Source organism: Diplodia seriata, assembly GCF_021436955.1.
Source record: "Diplodia seriata strain FDS-637 chromosome Unknown scaffold_3, whole genome shotgun sequence".
NCBI classification, from domain to species: domain Eukaryota; kingdom Fungi; phylum Ascomycota; class Dothideomycetes; order Botryosphaeriales; family Botryosphaeriaceae; genus Diplodia; species Diplodia seriata.
In genome coordinates, this window is record NW_027117310.1 from 338,728 (window position 1) to 361,980 (window position 23,253).

The 23,253-nt window shown below is 57.9% G+C and overlaps 5 protein-coding genes across 5 annotated transcripts; 3 read left to right on the forward strand and 2 right to left on the reverse strand.

Annotated features, from left to right (window-relative positions):
* Positions 1 to 1,240: 1,240 nt before the first annotated feature.
* Positions 1,241 to 4,012, forward strand: SLS55_002850 (uncharacterized protein; the record flags this gene model as incomplete). The annotated part of the gene is made up of 6 exons (XM_066774330.1): positions 1,241 to 1,440; positions 1,496 to 1,800; positions 1,861 to 2,300; positions 2,584 to 3,167; positions 3,235 to 3,443; positions 3,657 to 4,012. The coding sequence occupies 6 exons, from the start codon at positions 1,241 to 1,243 to the stop codon at positions 4,010 to 4,012; spliced, it is 2,094 nt and encodes a 697-aa protein (XP_066634449.1).
* Positions 4,013 to 5,682: 1,670 nt separating this feature from the next.
* SLS55_002851 (uncharacterized protein) lies at positions 5,683 to 7,304 on the reverse strand (the record flags this gene model as incomplete). The annotated part of the gene is made up of 3 exons (XM_066774331.1): positions 5,683 to 6,242; positions 6,642 to 7,079; positions 7,286 to 7,304. The coding sequence occupies 3 exons, from the start codon at positions 7,302 to 7,304 to the stop codon at positions 5,683 to 5,685; spliced, it is 1,017 nt and encodes a 338-aa protein (XP_066634450.1).
* Positions 7,305 to 10,026: 2,722 nt separating this feature from the next.
* SLS55_002852 (uncharacterized protein) lies at positions 10,027 to 11,652 on the forward strand (the record flags this gene model as incomplete). Its single annotated transcript, XM_066774332.1, has 4 exons — positions 10,027 to 10,233; positions 10,284 to 10,387; positions 10,434 to 10,596; positions 10,657 to 11,652. 4 exons carry the CDS (start codon positions 10,027 to 10,029, stop codon positions 11,650 to 11,652), a joined length of 1,470 nt encoding a protein of 489 aa, XP_066634451.1.
* Positions 11,653 to 13,647: 1,995 nt separating this feature from the next.
* SLS55_002853 (uncharacterized protein) lies at positions 13,648 to 14,341 on the forward strand (the record flags this gene model as incomplete). The annotated part of the gene is made up of 2 exons (XM_066774333.1): positions 13,648 to 13,652; positions 14,011 to 14,341. The coding sequence occupies 2 exons, from the start codon at positions 13,648 to 13,650 to the stop codon at positions 14,339 to 14,341; spliced, it is 336 nt and encodes a 111-aa protein (XP_066634452.1).
* A 6,518-nt stretch (positions 14,342 to 20,859) lies between these two features.
* Positions 20,860 to 21,945, reverse strand: SLS55_002854 (uncharacterized protein; the record flags this gene model as incomplete). The annotated part of the gene is made up of 1 exon (XM_066774334.1): positions 20,860 to 21,945. One exon carries the CDS (start codon positions 21,943 to 21,945, stop codon positions 20,860 to 20,862), a length of 1,086 nt encoding a protein of 361 aa, XP_066634453.1.
* Between the last annotated feature and the right edge of the window lie 1,308 nt (positions 21,946 to 23,253).

A 23,253-nucleotide genomic window follows, 5' to 3' on the forward strand; every position in this document is an offset into this window, starting at 1 on the left:
TTATTGCCGTGCGCCGCGAAATTGTCCGCCTGCAAACGCCAGCTCCAAGGGCAGTAGCACGCGACGCCAACGTCTTTCGCTCACGTGCGCCGCTCAGAGACTGCGGGGCCTAGCGCTGTGATCTCCCACTAAGCTCCGCACATCTGACGGTTCTGTCGTTCTGTCCCCCGCCCAGGCACCAGGCAAAAGAAACAGCACCGCGCTGCCCTGCCGCCGGCGTTGCCCGACCGGGCAGGCGCTACGGTGCGCGCTGGCCTGGCGCTGCAGGCTGCACCGATCGGCTGACGCAGCAGATGCACCCAGGTGGAGATCGCGGCGGCCTGCCAGGTTCTGCTCAGGGCTTGCGTACTGCCATCTCATACCCGCCGCCCCCTGTCGCTGCTAGTCAGTTCAGGATCGGTCTTCGTTCCCCCGCCGGTCACGACGCCATTGCAGCATGGCAAACTGTCGCCGGCCTCGCAGTCAGCAGACGCGGCGTTCAACCCTCCATCACGCGGCCCGACCAGCGTGTCAGACACCGAGTCCTGATCACTCTGTGCAAGCATGCGCGCCGTCACACAGCTGCCAGCGGCTCCCTACGACAGCCCCCGGCACGCTTCAGCGTTACACCCGCTCCGACCCGCAGGACTGCGTGCTAGCCGTCATGGCTGTTCCATGTCGCGCCGTGGAGAACACTGCCTCCTCCTTTCCCATCCTTGCTCTATATGCCATCTCACCGAGCCCGGCCCCTATCCCGCCGCTGGCGGCCCGCTTGCTGCCAAGTCTCCGGCCTTGCCCTGCCCGCTGCCCGGCGTCCTAGGTCCCTCCGTCGTCTTCACCGCTGCTCCCTCCGCCACAACCGGTGAGCTCTAAGACTTGCATTTGCCCGCTGTCCATGTGGCCCCGTCCCACCCCACACTTTCCCAGAGCCACTATTCCTCTGCCAAGCGCGGAGAAGTCGGCTTGGGCGTTGTGCCCGCGAGCTTGTCCGTTTGGGAAATAAATCGGGCCATGTGCTAACAGAGTGGCGCCCTCGAGGCCATGAGACTAGATGCCATTAACTGCCTGCACATTAGGACCCTGACATCATGTGTTATGCTCCCCTGGGCCCGTTCACTGGCGCCAGTGCTGTTGTGTGGAGAGCCCTGCTTACCCATGCAATCTCCGCTCCCTACATTCTTCTTATAAGATTGCCTGTCGCCCTGCGAGATGCACATGTTTCTGTCCATCACCTACCTTCTCCGGTCCGGACGCACACACCATGTTACCCTTCTATCTTCTGGCAACCTGCTTCGCAGGCTTTGTTTCTGTGCAGGCCCAGTCCGCTTCTACCTTTAACCCTGCTCGTCCGCCGGCCCTTCCCCTTGCCGTCAAGTCACCGTACCTCAACACCTGGCTCAATGCAGGCAGTGATGGCGGCAATGGAGGTTACCTTGCCGGCCAATGGCCGGTACACTGGAGGTATGTCCAATCTCTTACGTGACAACTGTAGCTTAGGGCTCACATGTATACCCAGCAACCAAATTACCGGTTGGGCGGGCATGATCAGGGTTGACGGCACCGCTTACAAGTGGATGGGTGACCCGCTTGCGGCCGATGGCCCCGCCGTGGTCACCCAGAACTCGTTCGAGTACACGTCTACCAGGAGCATCTTCAACATGGATGTCGATGGCAAAGTCTCGATGAACATCACCTTCCTCTCCCCAATCACCCCGGATGATTTCCAGCGGCAATCCTTGATCTTCTCCTACCTTAACGTCGAGGTTACGTCGATAGACGGCGCGGAGCACGATGTGCAGATCTACTCCGACATTACCGCCGGTGAGTGGTGACCTCCTGCCTTCTCAACAAATTACTAGTGCGCTGACCAGTACTTTATAGAGTGGGTCACTGGCGACCGGAGCCAGACTGCTGAGTGGGAGTACGACACTGCAGACGATTTGGCGTACCACAAGGTGTACAGGCAGACGCAGCAGGCCTTCTCCGAAAACGCCGATCAAGCCGAATGGGGCAACTGGTACTATGCCACTGACGCTGTTGATGGCCTGACCTTCCAGTCTGGCGTTGACAACGACGTCCGTGGAGCCTTTGCAACGAACGGCACGCTACCAAATACCAAGGACACCAACTTCCGTGCTGTGAACAGCGACTGGCCTGTGATGGCTTTTGCCGTTGATCTTGGCTCTGTCAGTTCCGACCCTGTCAGCACCCTGTTCACCCTCGGCCTCTGCCAGCAAGATGCTGTTCAATTCGCTGGCTCGGACGGCTATCTTCCCCGCCCTTCGCTGTGGACGGACTACTTCAGTGACGATGTTGCAGCGGTAAGCCTCACTGCCAGTCCAAATCCAGAGCAGGTGACGGAAAATTTGAGCCCGCTCCAACTTGCAGCTATCGAATCAAACTTACGTGGGCAGCTGAATCCGATATCCGGACGCAGATGTGAATTTCAAGTACACACAATTGCGTCCAGATATTGGATTTAACTGGCTACATAGCAAGATTGATGCGTGAGTTATATGCGGGCTGGCTCACGGTTTTTTGTCATCCGCTATTATTGCACAAAAAAACACCAATTTTTCTTCTGTGTAGCTAACATCACTCCAGCTTAGTTTCTTCCACAAGGACTACAGCACCTCCTCCGGCATGTCTACCGATCTGGATAACAAGATCTCCAGCGATGCCATTGCTGCCGCCGGCCAGGATTACCTCACCATCACTTCTCTATCTGTCCGCCAGGTCTTTGCCTCGATCCAGCTCGTCGGCACACAGGACAGGCACTGGGCCTTCTTGAAAGAGATCAGTTCGAATGGAAATATGAACACGGTAGACGTCATTTTCCCGGCACACCCGTTGTTCCTTTACACCAACCCCGAGCTGTTGAAGTTAGTCTTGGCGCCACTTTTCGAGAACCAGGAATCTGGAGCATACCCCAACGACTATGCAATCCACGACATGGGCGCTCACTACCCGAACGCCACCGGCCATCCAGACGGCGACGACGAGCCAATGCCCCTGGAAGAATGCGGCAACATGCTCATCATGGTGTTGGCGTATTACCAGCGCACCCAGGACCTCGATTATTTGAACACGCACTACGACATCCTTCGTCAGTGGACCACGTTCCTTGTTGATGAGGCTCTGTACCCCAACAACCAGCTTTCAACCGATGACTTTGCCGGCACGCTTTCGTGAGTCTCCCTGAACTCCTTTTTGTTTTCCTTGCCCAGACGAAACTAATCGCGCACCTTAATTTAGCAACCAGACGAACCTGGCCCTCAAGGGCATCATCGGAATCGAGGCCATGTCGAAGGTCGCGGACCTGACGGGCCACGCGGACGATGCTTCGACGGACCACGACACTGCAACCAACTACATCGCCAAATGGCAGGAGCTTGCCGTTGTTCCCGCGAGCGGTGACACGCCTGCGCACACCAACCTCGCATACGGCGATACGGCTTCGCACGGTAAGTTTAAACAATCCGAGCCACCCAGCCACCCGTCAAGCCTCCCGCCATTTTCAAGCGCCATGGCAACCACAGACCCCCACACGTGCATATCAGCCGGCTCGTATCCGAGACACGCAGCCTCAGCTCGCACAAGGAAAAAAACAAGCACCACATAAATAGACGAGCACGAGAATGTAAAAGCCGAGACGCTAACGCAATGCGATATTGCAGGCCTGCTGTACAACCTGTACGCCGACACGGAGCTCAGCCTGGCCCTGGTGCCGCAGGAGATCTACGAGCAGCAGAGCGCCTTCTACCCGACGGTCGAGCGCACATACGGCGTGCCGCTCGACACGCGCAACTCGTACACCAAGACCGACTGGCAGATGTTCGTCGCCGCCATCGCCTCGACCGAGACGCGCGACATGTTCCACTCCGACATCGCCAAGTGGATCACCGAGACGCCCACCAACCGGCCCCTCACCGACCTCTACGAGACCGAGTCCGGCGACTATCCCAGCGGCATCACTTTCGTCGCGCGCCCCGTCATGGGCGGCACGTTTGCGCTGCTGGTTCTCAACAAGTGAGGGGGGTGAGCGTCGGCGCAGCCTTTTTTTGTTTCTCTTTGCACCCTTCTTACGACCTTTTTTTTAACGAACCCTTCTTCCCGAGTGTTTTCGGAGACAAGGCTCACTCGCTTGATGACTTAATGTGTACATATTTATACCTACGGACGCCCTCCCCGGTGTTCACTATTCTGTTCGGCTAGAAAGAGAAGGGTCGGCCGCAACGTCTTTTGTTCCCTTTTCAACGACGTCGCCGGCGGGCTCTAGACATATGAGAGAGAGAGGAAAGAGACGGGAAGGAAAGAACACTGATAATGCTTATATCTCGCCTAGGTAAATACTAGAGGATAGACTCATACAGGACAATATTCCGTCTTCAGCACACACTTTGCCGATTCGTTTATCATTAGTGAGAGACCTTGCGCTCCCTTCTCCGTTCCAAACAGGTTTCTGCGTCGTTATATGCACGTCTAACGCCGCCCCCATGGCGGGTGACAAAAGAATTGCTTACCCGCATCTGCCTTCTGAAGATAAGCCAGGGAACTTTGATACGAAGGGCAACCCGGTAAAAAATGTCGAGCCACAGGGAGCTCCAGCTCTAGTCAAGCGATCCAACGGCGTGATCGGCTTCGCAGCGATCGATACATACGTTTTCATGGGCGCCATCGGCGTAGAAAACGTCACTACAAACGTGGATATTGCCCGCGCCGCCAAGCTATGGATTGACCGCACCGGCAAGGGAAAGGGTTTTCATGTTGTGACCAGCAACGATCCAGATGAGATCGACATGACCAATCACCCGTTCGAACTCGACTTCGAGAGATGGGATCAAGGGGTCCTCTTCTCTTCTTCACATCATTATCATGACATTCACTATCATGACCATCATTTGGAATATTACTCTTATATTTTTCCAAACACTCATTGCTTTTGGCCTCCGCCGGGGCGCTGGCTGGGTATAGCGCCGCCTCAGGCCTCGGCTCGCCGGCTGCGCCTGGTTCACCGCTTCCTGGAAGCGGTGCATCAGCAATGTGGAGAGGTGGGGGGTGGTGAACGCAGGCCGCAAGGTCTTCCAGAACGAAGCCCTGCGTGAATTCGCAGAGGATCTTCGCGGAGCGTTCACCATCCACTGGCCCGTAAGTCCTCACTACGCTCCTCTACACAAAGGACCAGCAAAGCGAATACCGCAGGCTTACGTTCCGTCACGAGCGTGGTTAAAGAAATAAGACCGCGGCCATCTTATTCCGCTCGAGGGTTACGATCTGGATATTGCAACCGAACCTTATGAAGATGCAGAGTTACGTGGTCCTGCTACTGCACCTCACACAATTTCTGTGGTCGTGTCCAAGTCGGTGGTTGTATGGTCTGTGTAGGTGTGTGTTCCGCCTCCTACCCAGGTTTCTGTGTAGGTGTCCGAGAAGATCGGGGTGTGGTAGAGGTGAATGAATAAAAGAAATTTCCGGACTTTTGAAACATTTGTCTTGTTGCATGAATGGAGTAAGTATAAGCATTAATTTAATATCAACGCGTGCAGTTCTCAATAACGCAGACTGGCGGTAGGTATATACATGGAAAGACCTCCGAGAGTTCTCACTCAAAATCAAGGCAAAAAAAAAAAAAAAAGGTTCGCCCGTCCTTCCCTCCTCCTCCTCCTGTCCTATACCATTTCCCTTTCCCTCATCATCCCCTCTTCAATACACCACCCCCCTCTCCTCCAACTCCCTCAACCTCCCCGTCACCCTCTCCTCCTCCTCGTCCAACTGCTGCATCTCCGTCAGCCGTTGCCTCCGCTCCCGCAGCCTCCGCGCCTCCCGCCTCAGCCTCACAATCTCATCCGTATCGTCGCCGCCGTGCAGCGACGTCGACGACGGCGAAGAACCGATTGTATCTTTTTTTGCCCCCGCGCCACCACCACCAACGCTACCACCATGCTCCGACGACCCACCACCTCCGCGGTGGACAACATCACCCGCCTCGCTGCCACCACTCCCTGCCCCCTCCCCGAACAACCCCATCCGAAACGGCGCGAAGGTAGTAGTGGCAGATGTGCCGCCATCACCGAGCGGCTGCTGCCGCACCGACGACGCCAGCGTACTGGCACGACCGCTAGCAGGCACCACCATCGTCGTCGCCGCGTCCTCCGACCACACGGCACTGCCGCTTCTGCTATCACGACCACCGCCGCTGAGAGATGGGGGGACCCCATTGCTCGGTTTGGCGTTGGCGTCTTGCCAGCTGTTGCTGCCGGGGGCTTCGTGGATGGTGGTGGTGTTGGCGGTGGCGTTGGAGGCGTTTTCGTACGGGCTTGAGGGTGGGGGAAAGGGATAGGGAGGTGAGAGCGTAGGGGCGAGGGCGAAGGCGGCGTCGAGGGCGGCGGTGGTGTGGGAGGTGGTGGGGGAGGTGGGGGAGGGAGATGCTGCCGCCGCCGCCGCCGCTGCAGTGCTGGGGGGATGGAGGGGGTGTGTTGTTGTTGTTGGTGGTGGTGTGCTGTTGTTGTTGTTGTTGTAGGTGTTCAGCGGAATGCCGCCGCCGCCGCGGCCACCGCCGAACTGAGGGAGAGGTGGTGGAGGAGAGATGTACTCGGGCTGCTGCGACGTGGGTGGCGGCGGGGAGGAAGAGCTGGGCGCCATCATCGTCGTCGTCGTCGGACCGCCGCCCTTGTTGTGCGGCAGCGACGTGTAGTGCACCTCGGGCAGGTCGTGGTTGCCCGGATCATCGTGGTGGAGGTTGGGTTGTTGTCGGCGGCGGCGCCGGCGCCGGAGGAGGTAGAAGAAGAAGAAGGAGGCGAGGCCGGCGATGGCGAGGATACTGAGGGGCACGCCCAGCCCGATGCCGACTTTGCTGCTGGTGGACATGCCACCGCCGCCGCTGTTCGCCGTGGATGTGGCGGCCGAAGAGGTGTTGGTGGAGGTGGCGCCGGGGAGGGGCGAAGGGCTTGCGCCGGGGGTGAGCGGGTGGGTTTGGAGATTGGGCATGTCGTCGGCGCGCCAGCGGACTTGGATGGCGTAGGCTAATAGAAGGTAGGAGGTGGTCTCGTAGGAGGTGGTTGTTTCTGTGTAGGTGTATGTTCCGCCTTGTACCCAGGTTTCTGTGTAGGTGTCCGAGAAGATCGCGGTCGAAGAGCTGGAGGCGGCGCACCCGCTGGAGGCGCCGGTCCAACACTCGTAGCCGCTGGGAGAGGACGGTTTGGTCAGATGGGTTCGTCTCTGGTGGAGGGCATGCTTACGTTGGGCAACAGACAATTGCCGTCTCGCTCGTGGCTAATGGAGGCCCGAAGGGAGTTTCATCACTTACGCTTGTTGGACGGCTGCATGCCGAGGTATAACCTGACGGACAGATGGCTGGAGAGTAGTAGCCGGCAGAGCCATTCCAATAACTGCTGAAGTTGGGTGGCATGCAATCGAAGTCGAGATATCTTAGTGTTATGCTTGCGCAACTGCTTGGCATTGAGAACACCGTCGTCAGCGCGCCCGCTGGCTGCGTGTTATCGTGCTCCGACAGAAGCGTTGCCGATGCGTTCGACATCCTATTGGACCTCTGCTGCAAATCAGCAAATTGATTGAATAGTCTCTGCTTGCAAAGGACCTCCTTCGCCTCGGAGGATTCGAAAGATGGCGGGACCAATGATGGAATCTTCGTGACAGGCCGAAGAAGCGGAATGTGAGAAAGGGTGGAGGAAGGAGGGAAGAAAGGCGGAGAGCCGCGTCACAAATGGAGAACGTAGAAGTCACGGGCCCGGCATGCTGGCTAGACTGAACAATTCTCACAGAACCAAGGCTGGCAGCTTCTACTGTAGCGCAACCATGAGATAGGGGCAATGACTGGTTGGACCGTCGGGAAGGTGCAGTGATTCCGTAATAATGGGTTCGCTGGCACATAGCCACGAACATGGCTAGATGCAGGCCATATCACTCTTGCTAGGGTCGGTAGCACGGTACGACGCCAATGCATGTACATAGCCGCAAGGCTGAAGTATTCTCCCAGTCATATACCAAAGCTCTTCTCAATCACCATTGCCGCTTTTGAATCGACTGATTTGTCCTGCTATAGTGTATATTGGTCTCGCGTCCATGGGTTGAGGCGTTGATGGAGGCGTGAAGCCCCTGTGCAAGGCTGACAGATCCTGCGCGAAGGATGCGGATGCACCGACGCACCGACATGTTTGCTTGAGCGGCCAGCGAATAGACGGCTGCGGCTTGTGTAGTGAAACATGTAATCTGCATGGTTCCGCGGGCGGAAGTTGTGATTTGGGGCCACAGAGCAACAGAGGATGAAGTTAAGGCGTGGAGGTGGCAAAGCAGCGGCCGGATCCGCCACTGGTCGATGCATGAGGCTCAAGTGGTGGTGACTCGGTTGCAGACGTCTTGCAGCTGATCACTAATGCCTCGAGGATGCGGAGTCTATCTGTAAGTAAGAGACAAGGGCGATGAAGAAAGGTTTGGAAGAGGGGCTACGACATAGACAGCACTAACCTTGGCACAGCAGATGACAGCAGATCTAAGCCCATTAGCGTCATCGACGGTAACAGAGGTAGTTGTATCTATTATCTGGACAGATGGTTACGCATTCAAGACTCTCATTCGCGTCTGGAGACTGGATTCAACTACCTACATGAACATAATGCAGTATCTGCGTGGCCAAATTCTTTTGTCACCGATATGCTGGTGGAATTCAAGCCTGAGGCACCTCCAGGGATCAGGCAACTCTTCGTTGCGACCAGTGCCTTCCTCACACAGAATCTTCCACGACCATGACAATACTGTCAATTTTTCGTATCAAAGTATATCGGATAGTCGGCTGGGCCAAGTGCGCGTTATCCTCGAAGCTCAGGTAGGGGTTTTCGAGCATTGGTGTTCTCGTTCCTGGTCTGTACATGTTGTAAGCAGATGGTCATTGTCTTTGATGGCTCACTGGCTTCACAGCGTGTAGTCAGGCTGGGATTGTGTTGTGTGTTGAGGGGGACAGACGCTGTCGGGCCAACTCTCAACCGCGGCTAATCCATACACCGACCTACCTCAGACCGTCACCACCAGACGGCTTAAAGTTCAACCGCAAAAGTTGAGCCGACGCGCGTTCTCTCGATTCCAGGCCCAGGAAATGGCCGCCTGAATTCTGCATCGGTAAATAATGGAATAATGGGCCACTTTGGGCAGAAGACACAATTGAGGGTGCAAAGTTTGGTCAAGCTTAAGTGGCCAAGAGGTACTTGAAGAGTACGCCTTCTCCCATCACTGGACCCAAGCATTTCCAGCTGCGATAGCCTGAGCACTGAAGCCGTTCACTTCGATACGCCACAGTGAAACTTCTGTGACATATCCCCTGAGAACAGCGTCATCGATATTCAAGCGATCGCCACGTCACTTACTTCTGCATTCAATATCTCCGTGGGTCTGTCCATTGCATGAGCTTGCGAACCAAACGCATACCAAGCTTCGGAACCAAGCATGGAGCTACCTGCATCTCAGTATTGCTTCGCAAGCTTGACTTGAAGATTGTTTCCTGATCAAGAAAGTAACACACAGAAGTGGGTCATGATGTATCAACTTACTGCGGCCTGCCCGATGCATCTGGCATTCCTCTGCAGAACATCCACAGTACACTGGCTCATGATACGAAGGTTGAGTCCTCCTCTTTCACCTAATGCAGCAAGGTTCTGTCGGTGGGCATCCGCCACCGGCAATGCACCCCAATCGAATGATGCAGTGGGCTAATTAGTAAAAGCAGGTCGTCATTCTCATACGATCTTTCAACTATCGTCCTATCACCATGGTTCTGTTGATGGATCGCTTGCTGATTGTAGGCAAGACTTTCTACCGACACCGTAACCCCGGATCTTGGGCGCGGTATCTGGGGTTATTGGCTCGGCTTCCCCGCAATCATGCTTGGTTCTGCGGAGAAATAGCCGTCTGCTTTTGACACACGGACCATAAATAGCGGCACCTTCATCACTCCTCCCTTTCCCTCCAGATCAAGGCCTCATCTTTCACTCGCCTACCTCCATCTGCCCTTGTCCACCCTTGTTCCCACCTCGTGCAATGACGGAAAAAGAGAAGACCATGACCAGCCCTCTGGACGAGAAACTCCATATTGAGGAGATTGAGAAGGAGAGAGGTGGCGTCGTCGGCGGAAAGGAGGATTACTCCGGAGCGGTTGCAAAGACGGACCCAGAGGAGATTGCCCTCGTCAAGAAGCTGGACTGGCGCATCATGCCAACGCTTTGGAGCATGTACTTCCTGAACTATGTGAGTCGGTTGCGCATCCATCTGCAGCAAAAGTTAACCTCTCACCACAGCTCGACAGGAACGCCATCGCACAAGCCCGTCTGGACGATTTGGAAGACGACTTGAACCTCCACGGCTCCCAGTACAACACTGCCATCTCAATCTTGTTTGTCGGGTGCGTCGATCGATCCATTTCCATTACACGGGCTGATAGCGGGCAGATACCTCATCATGCAGATCCCATCGAACATGTTCATGTCGTCGAAGAAGGTCCGGCCTTCGCTCTACATGGGAATCTGCATGGGTGCCTGGGCCGTCGTGTCGGCGTGCACCGCGCTCGTGCACGACTACAAAGGCCTCGTCCTCGTCCGATTCTTCCTCGGGGTAAGCACGCCAGACTTCCTCGCTCCACAGCAATCACACTGACTCCCTCTCCCTCTCCAGGTCGCCGAAGCGCCCTTCTACCCGGGCGCGCTCTTCATGCTCTCCCTCTTCTACACGCGCAAAGAGATCGCGACGCGCATCTCCATCCTCTACTCGGGCAACATCCTCGCGACGGCCTTCTCCGGCCTCATCGCCGCAGCCGTCTTCGGCACCGTCGACGGGGCCCACGGCCTCGCAGGCTGGCGGTGGCTCTTCATCATCGAAGGCATCCTCACCTTCAGCATCAGCATCCTCTCGCTCTTCACGCTCGCCGACCACCCGCTCAGCACGCGGTGGCTGACGCCGTCCCAACGGGCGCTCGCGCACGCGCGCATCCAGCGCGACACGGTCGGCGGCGAGAGCGACCGCGGGGCGCGGGCGGGGCTCATGCAAGCACTCCGCGACCCGCGCCTCTACCTCTTCTGCCTGATGCAGAACATGCACCTGTCGGCGTGCGGCTTCAACAACTTCTTCCCGACGGTGGTGGAGACGCTGGGGTTCAACAGCACCATCACGCTGGTGCTGACGTGCCCGCCCTACCTCGTCTCGGGCGCGTTCGGCATCCTCATCGGGTGGTCGTCCGGGCGGTACAACGAGCGGACGTGGCACATCACGACGTGCATGGGCTTGGCGGCCGTGGGGTTTGTAATCGCGTGCGTGACGCTCAACACGGCGGCGCGGTACGTGGCGTGCTTCCTGTTCGCGGGCGGCGCCTACGCCGTCAACAGCGTCATCCTCGGCTGGGTGTCGGCGACGCTGGGCCAGACGAGCGAGAAGAAGGGGGTGAGCCTGTCGGTCGTGAATGTCGTCGCCAACGCGTCGTACATCTACACGGCCTACCTGTATCCCGAGAGCGACGGCCCGCGCTACCTGATCGGCATGGGCGCCAATGCTGGGTTTGCTGCTGCGACGGTTGCAAGTGCTTGGGCGATGCGCATCTGGCTGGTGAGCACGAACAAGAAGATTGCGGATGGGAGGGTGCAGGGCGCCGAGGGCCGCATGGCGTATGCTTACTGATGGATGATGGAAGAAGTGGCCGGTTTCGCTTAGCTATCAACAATCTTCTTTGCGGCACAGCTCGCTTCTCACTCTCCATTCTCACTCTGCACTTACCTATGCATTCAACGATAAAACGATAGTCGGCACCCGCCGACACGGCCTCTCGCAGACTTCAATGCTTCCTTCCTCCAGCCTATCATTGCACCCCTGTGCCGATCCTGCTGCTTGCAAACACTGATTGGTGAGAAGCGGAGCTCCCCAGCTGTGATCCCGCGCACTATGGCCCAAAAGGGAAGGTAATTCGGCAGGGCATTGCCGCGTACCTGGACACAGCTGCTGCATCTCCGCAGCCTATCTACGCCATGCATCCTCTGTCCAATGCAACAAGAAGCCCCATTGGCTCAGTGGCATGCACTTTCTGGATAGTCATTGACCATGGCCGGGTTCCCCGTCTTGACATGCAGGGACAGGTTGAAGCCATAAATGGTTCGAAGTCCTGTCTTACTCTCTTCTTCTGCGTCAGCCATTGTGCCTTTTCCAATCATCTAACAACGGCATGCGATTCCCGCTCGCTTCCACCGCCCTCGCGGCGCTATCCTGCTCGTTGTCCGCACAAGCATTGAACATCCTACTAAACAACGACGACGGCTGGGCCAGCGCCAACATCCGCGAGACGTACCGGCTGCTCAAAGAAGCCGGCCACAACGTCCTCATGGTCGCGCCCGTCGTCGACAATTCAGGTCAAGGAGGCAGGGTATGTACATACACATACCATCCACATATTAAAAAAAAAAAAAATACCAAGAACACACTCCACTCACACAAACCTCTCGTTAAAAAACCCCCCAGGCCGTCTTCTCCACCTCCCCCACCCTCCTCACGCCCGGGGAATTCTCCTCCGTCCCCGCCGGCGCGCCCGCCCTCGGCTCGGACCCATCCGACTCGCACATGTGGTACTACAACGGCACGCCAGCCGCGTGCACCTTCGTCGCGCTCGACCACGTGCTGCCGCGCGTGTGGCCCAACGTGACCGCGCCCGACCTGCTCGTCGCCGGGCCCAACGTCGGCCAGAACCTGGGGTCCTTCCTGTACACGCTGTCGGGGACCATGGGCGCCACCTACGCCGCCGTCGGCCGTGGGGTTCCGGCGATCGCGGTGAGCGCGAGCAGCGTGGGCGGCCAGAGGAGCTGGGAGTGGTTGAACCAGACGACGGAGAGCGGATGGCCGGATCCGGCGACCCTGCATGCGAGGTTGACGGTGAGGTTGGTGGAGAGGCTGGCGAAGGCGACGCGGGAGGGCGAGAGGGTGTTGCCGCTGGGGTATGGGTTGAAGTATGTGTTGGAAATCCCCCCTTTCCTGATCAGACGGGGGTGTTTGGAAGTAGAAGGCTGACCGCGGCGGGTAACTAACGCCCGATTGCAAACAACAGCGTCAACTTCCCCACCATCACCTCCCTCACCAACGACTCCTGCGTCGACCCGCCCTTCGTCCTCACCCGCCTCTCCGGCGGCGGCGCCCTCTCCGACATCGCCGTCTACAACGCGTCCACCCGGCTGTTCCGCTACGGCGACATCGCCGGCCCCGGCCTCGACGTCTGCATCAACGGCGACTGCAGCCTGCCCGGCGAGACCGAGGTCGTCGAGAGCGGTTGCCGCAGCGCTGTCAGTGTCTTCACTGTCGACTACGATGCGCCTGTGGGGAAGAATGCGACTAGCGTCCGCCATAAGCTGGCGCCGCTCGTGCAGGACGGTGCGGCGTTTGTGGGGAAGAGGGGGGTTGATGCGAGTGCTGGGTCGAAGAGGGCTGGGCAGCGGCCGTATCCGTGGAGGCATGAGTAGGGGGTTTTTTGTGTGTGATTAGAGAGGGGGTTGTGGAGGACTTGAGCCCTGAGCTCCACCGGAGATGTTACGTTTTTTTCTTACCTGAGAGGCTGAGCCTAACGTCTTCACGCGACTGTCTGCATTCAATACTCGCATCTACGTCCGGGCATTTGATTGAACTATCTACTCAGATATGACGTAATATCTGCGCAACAGATGCTGGTTGGCTCAATTACCTTGTCGCCCGCTGTTCTTGTACACGAAAATGGTCAAACACGGCAAAGCGCTTTTGGAACACTATTTTTACTTTGCGTAGTACTGTGGCTTTTCTTATTGATGTCTGTTCTCCCAACTTCGCGCCTGACATGCTTCCGCGCGTACGAGACAGAGAGAGCAAGAGGTGGTATTCTCTCTTCGTAAATGCAACAGGCCATATTCTTTCACCAGAAGAGTACATTCAGGCTCTTGCTCGAATTTTTAGCCGACATTTACTGAGTCTACAGGCATTTCCGGAGCTCTGGTCGAGTACGGTTGCTCGTAGCACCCACCTTGCCAGACATCTTCAGCACCGAGACTCGAAGATGGCCCAAATAGTCTCGACGTACAAGTACAGGAAAATCAAGAGCATCGACCATTGGTGTGTAAAGTCCGCCGGTGTGGATTTTCTGGGGAAAAGAAGGGACAATTGTGTCAAGTACATCGAAAAGAACGCGGCAACGCAATCCCAGTTGGACCTGCTGGGCAAGGAATACCGCGCATTACGCATTCTCGACCACCTCAACATAGCCAACATGGTGGACAGCTCCACAAATCCCGAGAAACTGATAGGATGTATCTCCCTCACGTATCATGAGCAGGGAGACTTGACCATTTACGTCATGGAGTAAGCCGCCTTCACTGCATCTTTCCCGTTCTTGCTTCCCGCTTGACATCCATCACTTACCACCAAAACCTCCGCAGCAACCACGAGAGATCCAAACCTCCAATCTCCAGAAACTTCGCCTGGTGCTAGCATCCTCTCCAACATCTGCGCCGCCCTCGCCCACTGACTGCCTGCCACCACGGCATCCTCCACCGCGACATGGAGATCCGACAACATCTTCCTTTCACCATCTGCGCCCGCCCCGAGAGCTCGCGGTATCACCACGGCGAGCGACCGACATATAGGGGGGTTGGTTGGGGGCTGGTCAAGACATCAAGACGGGTGACGAGGGTTTCCATGCCATCAGGACGAAGACATGATTGAGCATTGAACGACATTTCAGGAGCTTCGAACAGCGACAAAGCAGGAGAAAAAGGCCAATCCCGGGTGGTAGACATCAACACGACAACCAACACACCTCGGCATACCATACATCAGCGTTTCAAGATCCCCCCCTCCCGGACACTTTACTTACTCCAACAACCCTCACACCCCCGCGCACCGTACGTACGTACATACACAACACCCACCCACCCACCCTACCCCCACCCTAACCCCACCCCGCCGCCACCACCTCCCTCAACACCACCCTACTATCCCACCTCGCCGCAACATCCACCCTCGCCATCGCCTCCAAGATGGCTCCCAGCCTGCGCCCGCCATACACCTCATCCACGACGTACGTCGCCGAACGTTGCCCGGTCCGCCGCAGCGCCCGCGGCACCACCGCCCGCTGGCACGCGCACGCCACCACCGCCGCCAGCCCCCACACGTCGCTCTTCTCGGTGATGCGCGGCGCCTCGGGCGCCAGCCAGTTGGGGTCGCCGGGAGACCGCGCCGCGCCGCGCGGGCGGTAGAGGAGCGTGCGTTCGGCGCGTTCGTTGGTCGCCCAGCCTGTTAGCGGTGGCGGGTAAGAGACTTGGTTTTTTCGAGGACGGGGGTGGTGGTGGGGATGTGGTTGGACCGCGGTGTCTCTCTCTCTCTCTCTCTGTGTGTGTGTGTGTGTGTGTGTGTGTGTGTGTGTTTGTGGCTACGCAAGGGCGAGATGATGGATGGATGCCACACTTACCGAAATCGCCGAGGATGGAGACGAGGCCGCCCGGTGCGGCGGCGTCGGGGCGGAGGAAGACGTTTTCGAGCTTCATGTCCTTGTGGATGATGGCGTCCCAGGCGGGCAGGGGGTCGGTGGGCGTGCGGATGCCGAAGTGGCAGTAGGCCAGGGCGCCGGCGAGGTCCTTGAAGATGCTCTTCACGGCTTCGGCGCGGATGGGGCGGCCGGCTGTGCGATGGCTGCGTACGAAAGCTCAGTATGTATGTTGTGCGTGAGGGGAGGGATCCAGCAAGCAACGCAGGCTGGGGGAACTCACTCATTGATGTAGCGTAATAGGTCGCCCCCGCTGTGATACTCTACCACGATGGCTCCCATCATCGTGTCTTGGTTTATGAAGCATTCGACCATTTTGATGATGTTTGGGTGCTCGAGTACTTTCAGTGCGCGATACTCTCTGCAAATGCATTGCAATGCTGGAAAACCATAGGCTGCTTTTTTTACGTACGACTTCGCATCGCCTTCCTTTTTCACAACATAGATGCCACACTGCCAACGATTTCCATGGCGAATGGCCCGCACCATCCTGTATGTGACAGTGGGATGACGAGCAACCATGTCGGATCTTGATATTTCGCAAATACGAGTGCGTACGGAAGTTGTACAGAGCGGGTTGAAGTTGCTAAAAGGTAACGGCTTTTTCGATCTCCAACTTCAAGGAAAGGTTCGCACAACTTTTTCAAACTTCAAGTTTTATATCTTTAACCCTCGAAATACGTTATATCACCAGGAGCGCAGCACCTATGTAGCCCTGTCCTTGCTCACTGTCATTTGGGACAGCATTAAAATAAGATCAAAGGCGACTGTTAGCCACTTGTATATATCACTTGACTCCTGTTTACTATGCGCTGTGCATATGCCAATCAATGTCAAGAAATGCATGTTAACAACAAAGATAGTACGAAGTATCATCATATTAGCTTAATAAAGAGTACTACGCTTTATGTGGCACTGTGTCTTCATGCGCTTTCTTTCCTTTAGCCGGCGCCAACAACATATAGCAGATATGACAGCTACGTTGTGTTTGTATGGTGCCAACTCGACTGTGCAAACCACCATGAACGAGGCATTAACTGGCCGTGCGATTTGCTGGCAACGCCACCCGCAACATTCTATGCCACCCAAGGAGTAGATCTCGTACGTTACGGTCATGTCAATCACCATTCCAGGCATGGTTGACCGTAGCCTGTATCCCAAATCCATGTTGATTATCTCACGACAAATCGAATCGGATCGCAAAAATGACCAATATACAAAGACGCCTGTCTTTAACGCACTTGATGAGATCATGCAAGCCACAAATACAATGTGGATGGCATTTTTTCGTCACTTTTTGCAACTGAGATATGGTGTGTGTCGATAGAAATTCGCAGTTTAAAAGTTGCAAATCTACGTCAGAGTAAATTCGAAAGATTCAATCAGAAAGTAAACAGCGGGACAACGCAGCCCTAGAAATGGCCCACGCACTTTTTCGATCGCACGAAATATTTCATTGTATATAAAAGAGCGTGGTAGCAGCTCTTACGTCCTAGAGACTTGGTATGTCAAAGCCTGGTTTTGTTCATCAATGTAACGGTCTCGAGCATAACATCAAAAACAGAATAAATTGATAGTCAACTCTACGAAAACCACAGCCTCCACACCACGCCTGGGGATTGCGACATCTCCACAAGCCAAGATCCTCAACGAGACCTTCTAAATTCCGTGGTTGAAGAGGTAAGAAGTCCCAACCCACGCCATCACCACGAAATCAACGACCACGGCGCAGAGCGCGGAACCGAGGGGTGAGGTCGCGAGCGTGGCGTCCTAGCGCACCCATTGCGAACTTCGGCGCTGTTGCGCAGAACCTCAGCACATGGGATCCACCTATTGTGAGCTGATCCAACAGCATCGTACGGTGCGCGGCTCGGCGCGGATGGGAAGGAGCGTCTTTCTGCTCTTCCGGCAGTGTTCCGAAGTGGCACCAGGGGGATAATCAATAGCAGCAGCCGCACTGGAGAAGCATCTTATCGCAGGCGTGAGCATACAACGGTCAGGGGAGGAGAGAGAGAGAGAGAGCCGGCGGAAGATGCACATATTTCCCTCGGCGACGAGGCGACGCGGTGGACCCACGGCTGACACAACGTCATACGAGGGAGGTGAAATTGAGACGTTCACCAAGGCCATCGTAGAACCGGACCTCGCAGTTTTCAGGACCTTGGCAATAGTGCATACGAGTCGGCGTTGTGGCAGGATCCGACATGGTTTTGACGATAGGCGCAGTCTGGAGGCGAGGCATCGGCACAAAACAGCACCATGGCCGGCGCAAAGAGAAAAAAGAAGTAAAGCTCGACTCGGCCGAAGCAAAGGGTGACGATGGAGTAACAAACCTGGCCCATAACGAGCGATCCGGGGCCTGACCAACATGTTTCGCGCAGCTCCAATCTCGCGTCCGCATCCTGGAAGCGCGATCACTTCCAGTGTAGGCTTGGTAGGGCGGACGCTAGTTATTCGCCGATGGTCGATAGTAGCTCCGCGGGCGCGGAGTTCATACTCTTCTCCCTTCCCAATCTCCTGCAAGGACCGAGTCAAAGAGCAAGGATTCGTCGCATGTGAGGAACTGTGTAGATCCGACTGCCCAGAGGGGAAACAGGCTGGTCTCGAAGCTCAGCCGCCGGGCGTCTCATCATGAATCACGTGCTTTCATTTCGGCGAAAAAACTGGCAGCCCAATGGAGCGCACGGAGTTGACAAGCTGGCACGGAGAAGTCATTTCTCCCGCCGTGCGCCTCAGCACTGCTTGGCCATGACGATTTGCCGGTGAGCTGGCTCGACGAGTAGCGGTAGCACTGGCAACAACGGAGGCACGGTCTCACTGTCCGTCAGTGCCCAATCAGCGACTCGGCGACTCTATCGTGCTCGAATGCAACCGTAGCCACGGCTAGTGCCGCAGAAGCCACTCGTCCTGCGCCGAACGGAAAGCTGTAAGGTTGTGGCTTGCGACGACGGCACTTTACGTGTCAATGGCCCGCGCCCTTGGTGTCGGCTTTGCGCATCTCTGGTGTGTTTGCAGCGCTCCCGCTTTCTGGGCGTGTCCAGCGGCAAGAAGCCAATACGACGGATACGCGCAATCAGCGTGTGTCGGATACGCGCTATTGAACCGCGTCCGGCTGGCGTCAACGACCCGCCGCCAATGGGTCACCCATACTTGTCCAAGGCCAAGAGCGATGTTCAGGAGTGCAGGAGGGTGCGATTGTTTCTTCGAGTCCGCCTGTCTTGGCCAAAACGATATATCTTGGCCCGCCGCAATAGGCTTTCTAGGCAGGAGGAGTCAGGTGCGACGATTCACAGTGGTCAGCGCGCGCCTGAGCAGCTCGCTGCATCCTTCGCAGACCCTCGTCGCCGTCACACTCGCACACTCGGCGCTGATGCGACACACGAAAAGCTAGTTGCGAGATTAACGATGCTGGCCGGGCGAGTCGGACGACGGGCGGGCAACTGCGAGCCGGAACGGGTTAATGCTCGCGTCTGGCGACAGGGCTGCCTCTGCCTCTGGCGCGGCTATCCGAGCCATCTCCGCAGACGCAGTCGCGCGGCACAGCTCGGTCGCGAGCATCTCGTCGTCGGCTTTGCGCCCAAGAAACTGCCGTCGGTGAGCTGCTGCTGCTGCGCGTGGTTGCTGAGGGCGCGCATTGATGCGCGTTGGTGTGGACAAGCTGGCGGCGCGCGCGTGTTGGGGGCGCCGCTTGCGCTGTGTCGCGAGCCAGGCGTCCTCCAATCTGAAGCCAGTCGTTCCAGGCCCTCCCCAACGTGTATGCCGCTCGTCGTTCGCTCGTGGTCCCCTCGGTAATTGTCCCTGTGTACGCACCTGCCTTGCGTCTTTTGCGTCTTAATTGTCCTTGTCGCGGGTCGCTCGAGGGTGCGAATAATGCCTCACTCGTCGCACTGAGACATTGTCGGGGCGCAGGCGGTCGAGGTGAACGGGGAGGAGTGAGGGAGACTTGGAGGCCGCCTCGCCCTCTGCCTTGCGGCTGAATGGCTTTTTCCAGAGCTGCAGGTGGCAGGCTCGGCTCGGCCACCATCAGCAGCGGCGGCGCAGGAACGCCTAGCTCGAGCCGCTCTGGCATCCCGCGCTCGCGCTCGCGCGTGTGGCGACGGCGACTGGTTCGTAGGGCTGACCCGAGGACGCCCGAGCGTTCCATCCGGCGGAGGCGTGGTGCTGGTCGGGTGCGTTTGGTGGTTGGCTGCGCGAGAGGCAGCTTCCTTGGGCACAAAATCCCGCAGCTGCACACCTGCGTCATCATCCCGCATTCCCCCATCCGTCAGCCCTACCGGCGAAAATTGTCGTCCATTGGGTCCCGACCGATTTCCATTCCCTTCCGTCCCTCCCTTCCGCTGCACATCATTCGCCGCATCTAGGCTGGTGGCAACCAACGGTGCCCGGCGGCAGGAAGCGCCCTTGGCGACGATGGTGGATGGTGGATGGTCCCTTCTATGAGCCATTTTCTCCCACCCTCCATCTTTCCACACACCTTCTAGACTTTGCCGATGCCGGAGCGTCCGTTTACGTCTCCTCGCCCACGCTTGGCTCCGACCGGCCTCGAGCCTGGCCCTGCCACCCGCCTTTTTCACCGTTTCGCCGGCGGGAGATACCATGGCAGATGTTGGGGGCGGGAGGAGGCGTCGGGCTAGCCTCACAGAGGCCGCCAACGCCTGCTCCCCCCCGCCGGAATCCACCCGGTCCCCCGAGCCTCATTATTGCCCGAATTGGAAGTCCGCGTCGAGGGGGGAGATGAGTGGGCGCCGGGCAAGGCGGGCCGGGCCGGGTCTGAGGGAGAGGACGGACAGCATGGCCGAAAGCGATGGTGAGGCCTGAAGATCCGTGAGGCTGGCCTCGTCCATGGATGTCTTACCTCACCCGCGCGCGGGAAGCTGTGACGACCGCGGCAGCAGGGTGGCCTCGTCCGTCGGCTGCACTTCCCAGACGCCCGATGCACCGCGGAACCATCGGGGTCTGGGGAAGTTTCGGCAGCGGGGCCAGAGCCAAACCACGGAAACCCTGCGTTTAGCCGCCGTGGATGGAGAAGCTGGCTTCCGAAACGTGGGACGTATCCGTATCTTGGCAAACGGTCAGTAGTTTCAACGTATCAGGTTTGTGGTTTCATCACCGTCGGAGACTTCCTCGTTGGGCGCCAAATATGTCCTTCTTATATCTATGTCTTGTCGTACAGTCTAGTGTATCTACAAGTGTTCTTGGCCGTAGCCTTGATGTGCTTCTATCCCGTCCCATGGTATCCCAGCGTTAACACAAAGAGTCTCGAACAGCCGCCGTCTCAGACGGAAGGAATGACCGTAAAGCGGCATCGAGCCTGCAAATCCCCCACATGATCCACCGCCCTAGGCCGTCTTGGCAAGGGACTTCTCGAGCTCCAGCAGGTTCTTGACGTTGTCAACAATCGTCTCCTCCAGGGTGTGAAACTTGATGCCAAGCTCGCGAGCCGCCTTGCTGCTGTCGACGCCGTACATGTCGCCCAGAGGCGCGCCGGGGGTGCCCTCGGGCACGCGGTTCCTCAGCTCGGGGAAGTGCTTGCGGATGACGTCGCAGACCTGCTGGTTGCTGTACGTGCCCGAAGTGATGAAGTAGCGCTGGCCAGCAGCCTCCTCCTTCTCATACGCCTTCAGGTGCGCCTCCGCGACGTCGCGCACGTCAGCGAAGGCAGGGAAGGCAGCATCGCCGGGCTCCGTCTTGTCACCCTTGATGAAGCCGTAGATCTCTGCCGACGAGGTGTTGAGCTTGCCGAAGTCATCGACGTAGTGCGCGTTGGGGCCGTAGATCATGGGCGGGCAAACGGTCGCGACGGTGAAGTTGGGCTTCTTCTCCTCGACGTACTTGAACGCAGCCTTCTCGGCAAAGGCCTTGGACGCGCAGTAGGCAATGGCGCCAATGGGGGTGTTGGCCGCATCGTCCCAAGTGACGGGGTTCCAGTCGGCTTCGGTGTACACGTGGCCGGGGCGCAGGCCCTTGGAGAGGTCGATGATGGACGCGAACGAGGCAGTAACGACGACGCGCTTGACGCCGGGGTTGTACTTGTGGATCGCGTCGAGAATCTCAGTGGTGCCCTTGACGGCGGGATCAAGCAGATCCCTGACGTTGTTCTCCACGCTCAACTGGAACGGGGATGCGGTGTGCACCACGCCGTCGACGCCCTTGACGGCCTCGTCGAAGGCGCCCGACTCTGCCACATCCTTGACGATGGCAAAGGTCAACTGGCCCGACTCGGTGTACTTCTTGTGCGTCTTGCGGACCTTGTCCGCGGTGGCCTCGGAGCGGACGGTAGTGCGGACCTTGTATCCCCTCTCGAGGAACGAGTTCAGCACGTGGGCAGCGACGAAGCCCGAGCCCCCAGTTACGAGGATCGTCTGGTTGCTGCCGGGGGTGACGGCATTGGCGACGGCGCTGGCAGTCTGCTTGACGGTGTCCATGGCGGCGGGACGTGCGTGGCTGGGAAATCGGGTGGCGGCTGGCGGCTGACGGCTGCTGCAGGAAGGCCAAGCAGATTGTCGCAGGGGACGAAGATGGGCTCAAGAACTCGCGGAAGAGGCAGGAGATCGCTCACAAATCCTTCAGCCGCAACCCCTATTCCTGCCTTTATACACAGCGAGCAGAGCTCCACAGCTTTGGAGCGGTTGCCAGTGATTACTTTTGCTTGGGTAAGTGCGGATACCGCACACCTCCAGCATGGTGTCGTCGACAGACATGATGCAACAAAAGAGGGCCCGCGCCCCAATGCGGCTAGGAACAGGAGGCCACGGCGGCGAGGCGTGCCAGGGCGGTGGACGTTATCCCCGAGTGCACGTGAGCAGCAATGCCAGCACGCAGGGGCGCCAAGGCTCAGGAGCAAGTCCGGGGGAGCTGTCTGAAAACGCGGAGGCACGGCGGGTGGCAATCGCACGAGGCTGGAGGAGGCTGGAGCCGCGGCGAGATTAGATACGATGAGACCGTATGCCGGCTTGAGGGAGGCCGGTCCTCCACGAGTCGCCCGCGCTGAGGGCGGGAAATGAGGCCCTTGGGCCATATGGCAGAGCATCGCGGGAGCCGTTTGCAGAAGCTCTCCCCGTCGCCGTGCGCGCACGCCCGCCCGCCCGCCTCACCGCGCGCCAGGCTGCTGTCTCTGGAAAAAAGGCCCGACTGCGCGGCGTCTGCCACGCGCGGCTGCTGAGAGTCGTGCCGCCGGCACTGGACTGCCAGTGGGAAAATCTGTAATTCCGCAGCGGGACGACCATGGCCGCCCGAAACGCCATGGAACCCGTCTAACGAACGTTTAAATTGGCCCTGGTGTTTTGCGCATAGTGCCTCGGCCGCGTTGCGCCGGTCTGGATCCCGGCTCCGCCAAAACTTTTACCAGGCAATGGATCGCCGCCCAGCAATTGACCGGTCCTGGTGTCGCAGGAGCCGTAACAGCTGTCGCGCGGGGCGATGGAAGGTGTTGGGAAGCGCTGGACGCGGCAGCTGGAGGCTGCGAGCCGCAGACGGTGAAGCACCGCGGCAAAACGCTGGGCTGTCGGCATTGTGTCGCGTGGCACACGAGCAGCAGTGCGCTGCCGGCGGATAAGACTATGGCGGTCGGCCGAGCTCACCGAAAAGATGCCACGGCCCAAGCAACGAGAGACAGCAAAGTTGCTGTCAACATCAGCAACGGCCCGCCGCGATATGGATGCCGGGGCGCGATGCTGGCCCTAGGGCCCCTGTCTAGCGCCAGGCCATCCCGAGTCGGCCGTTGGCGATCTCGC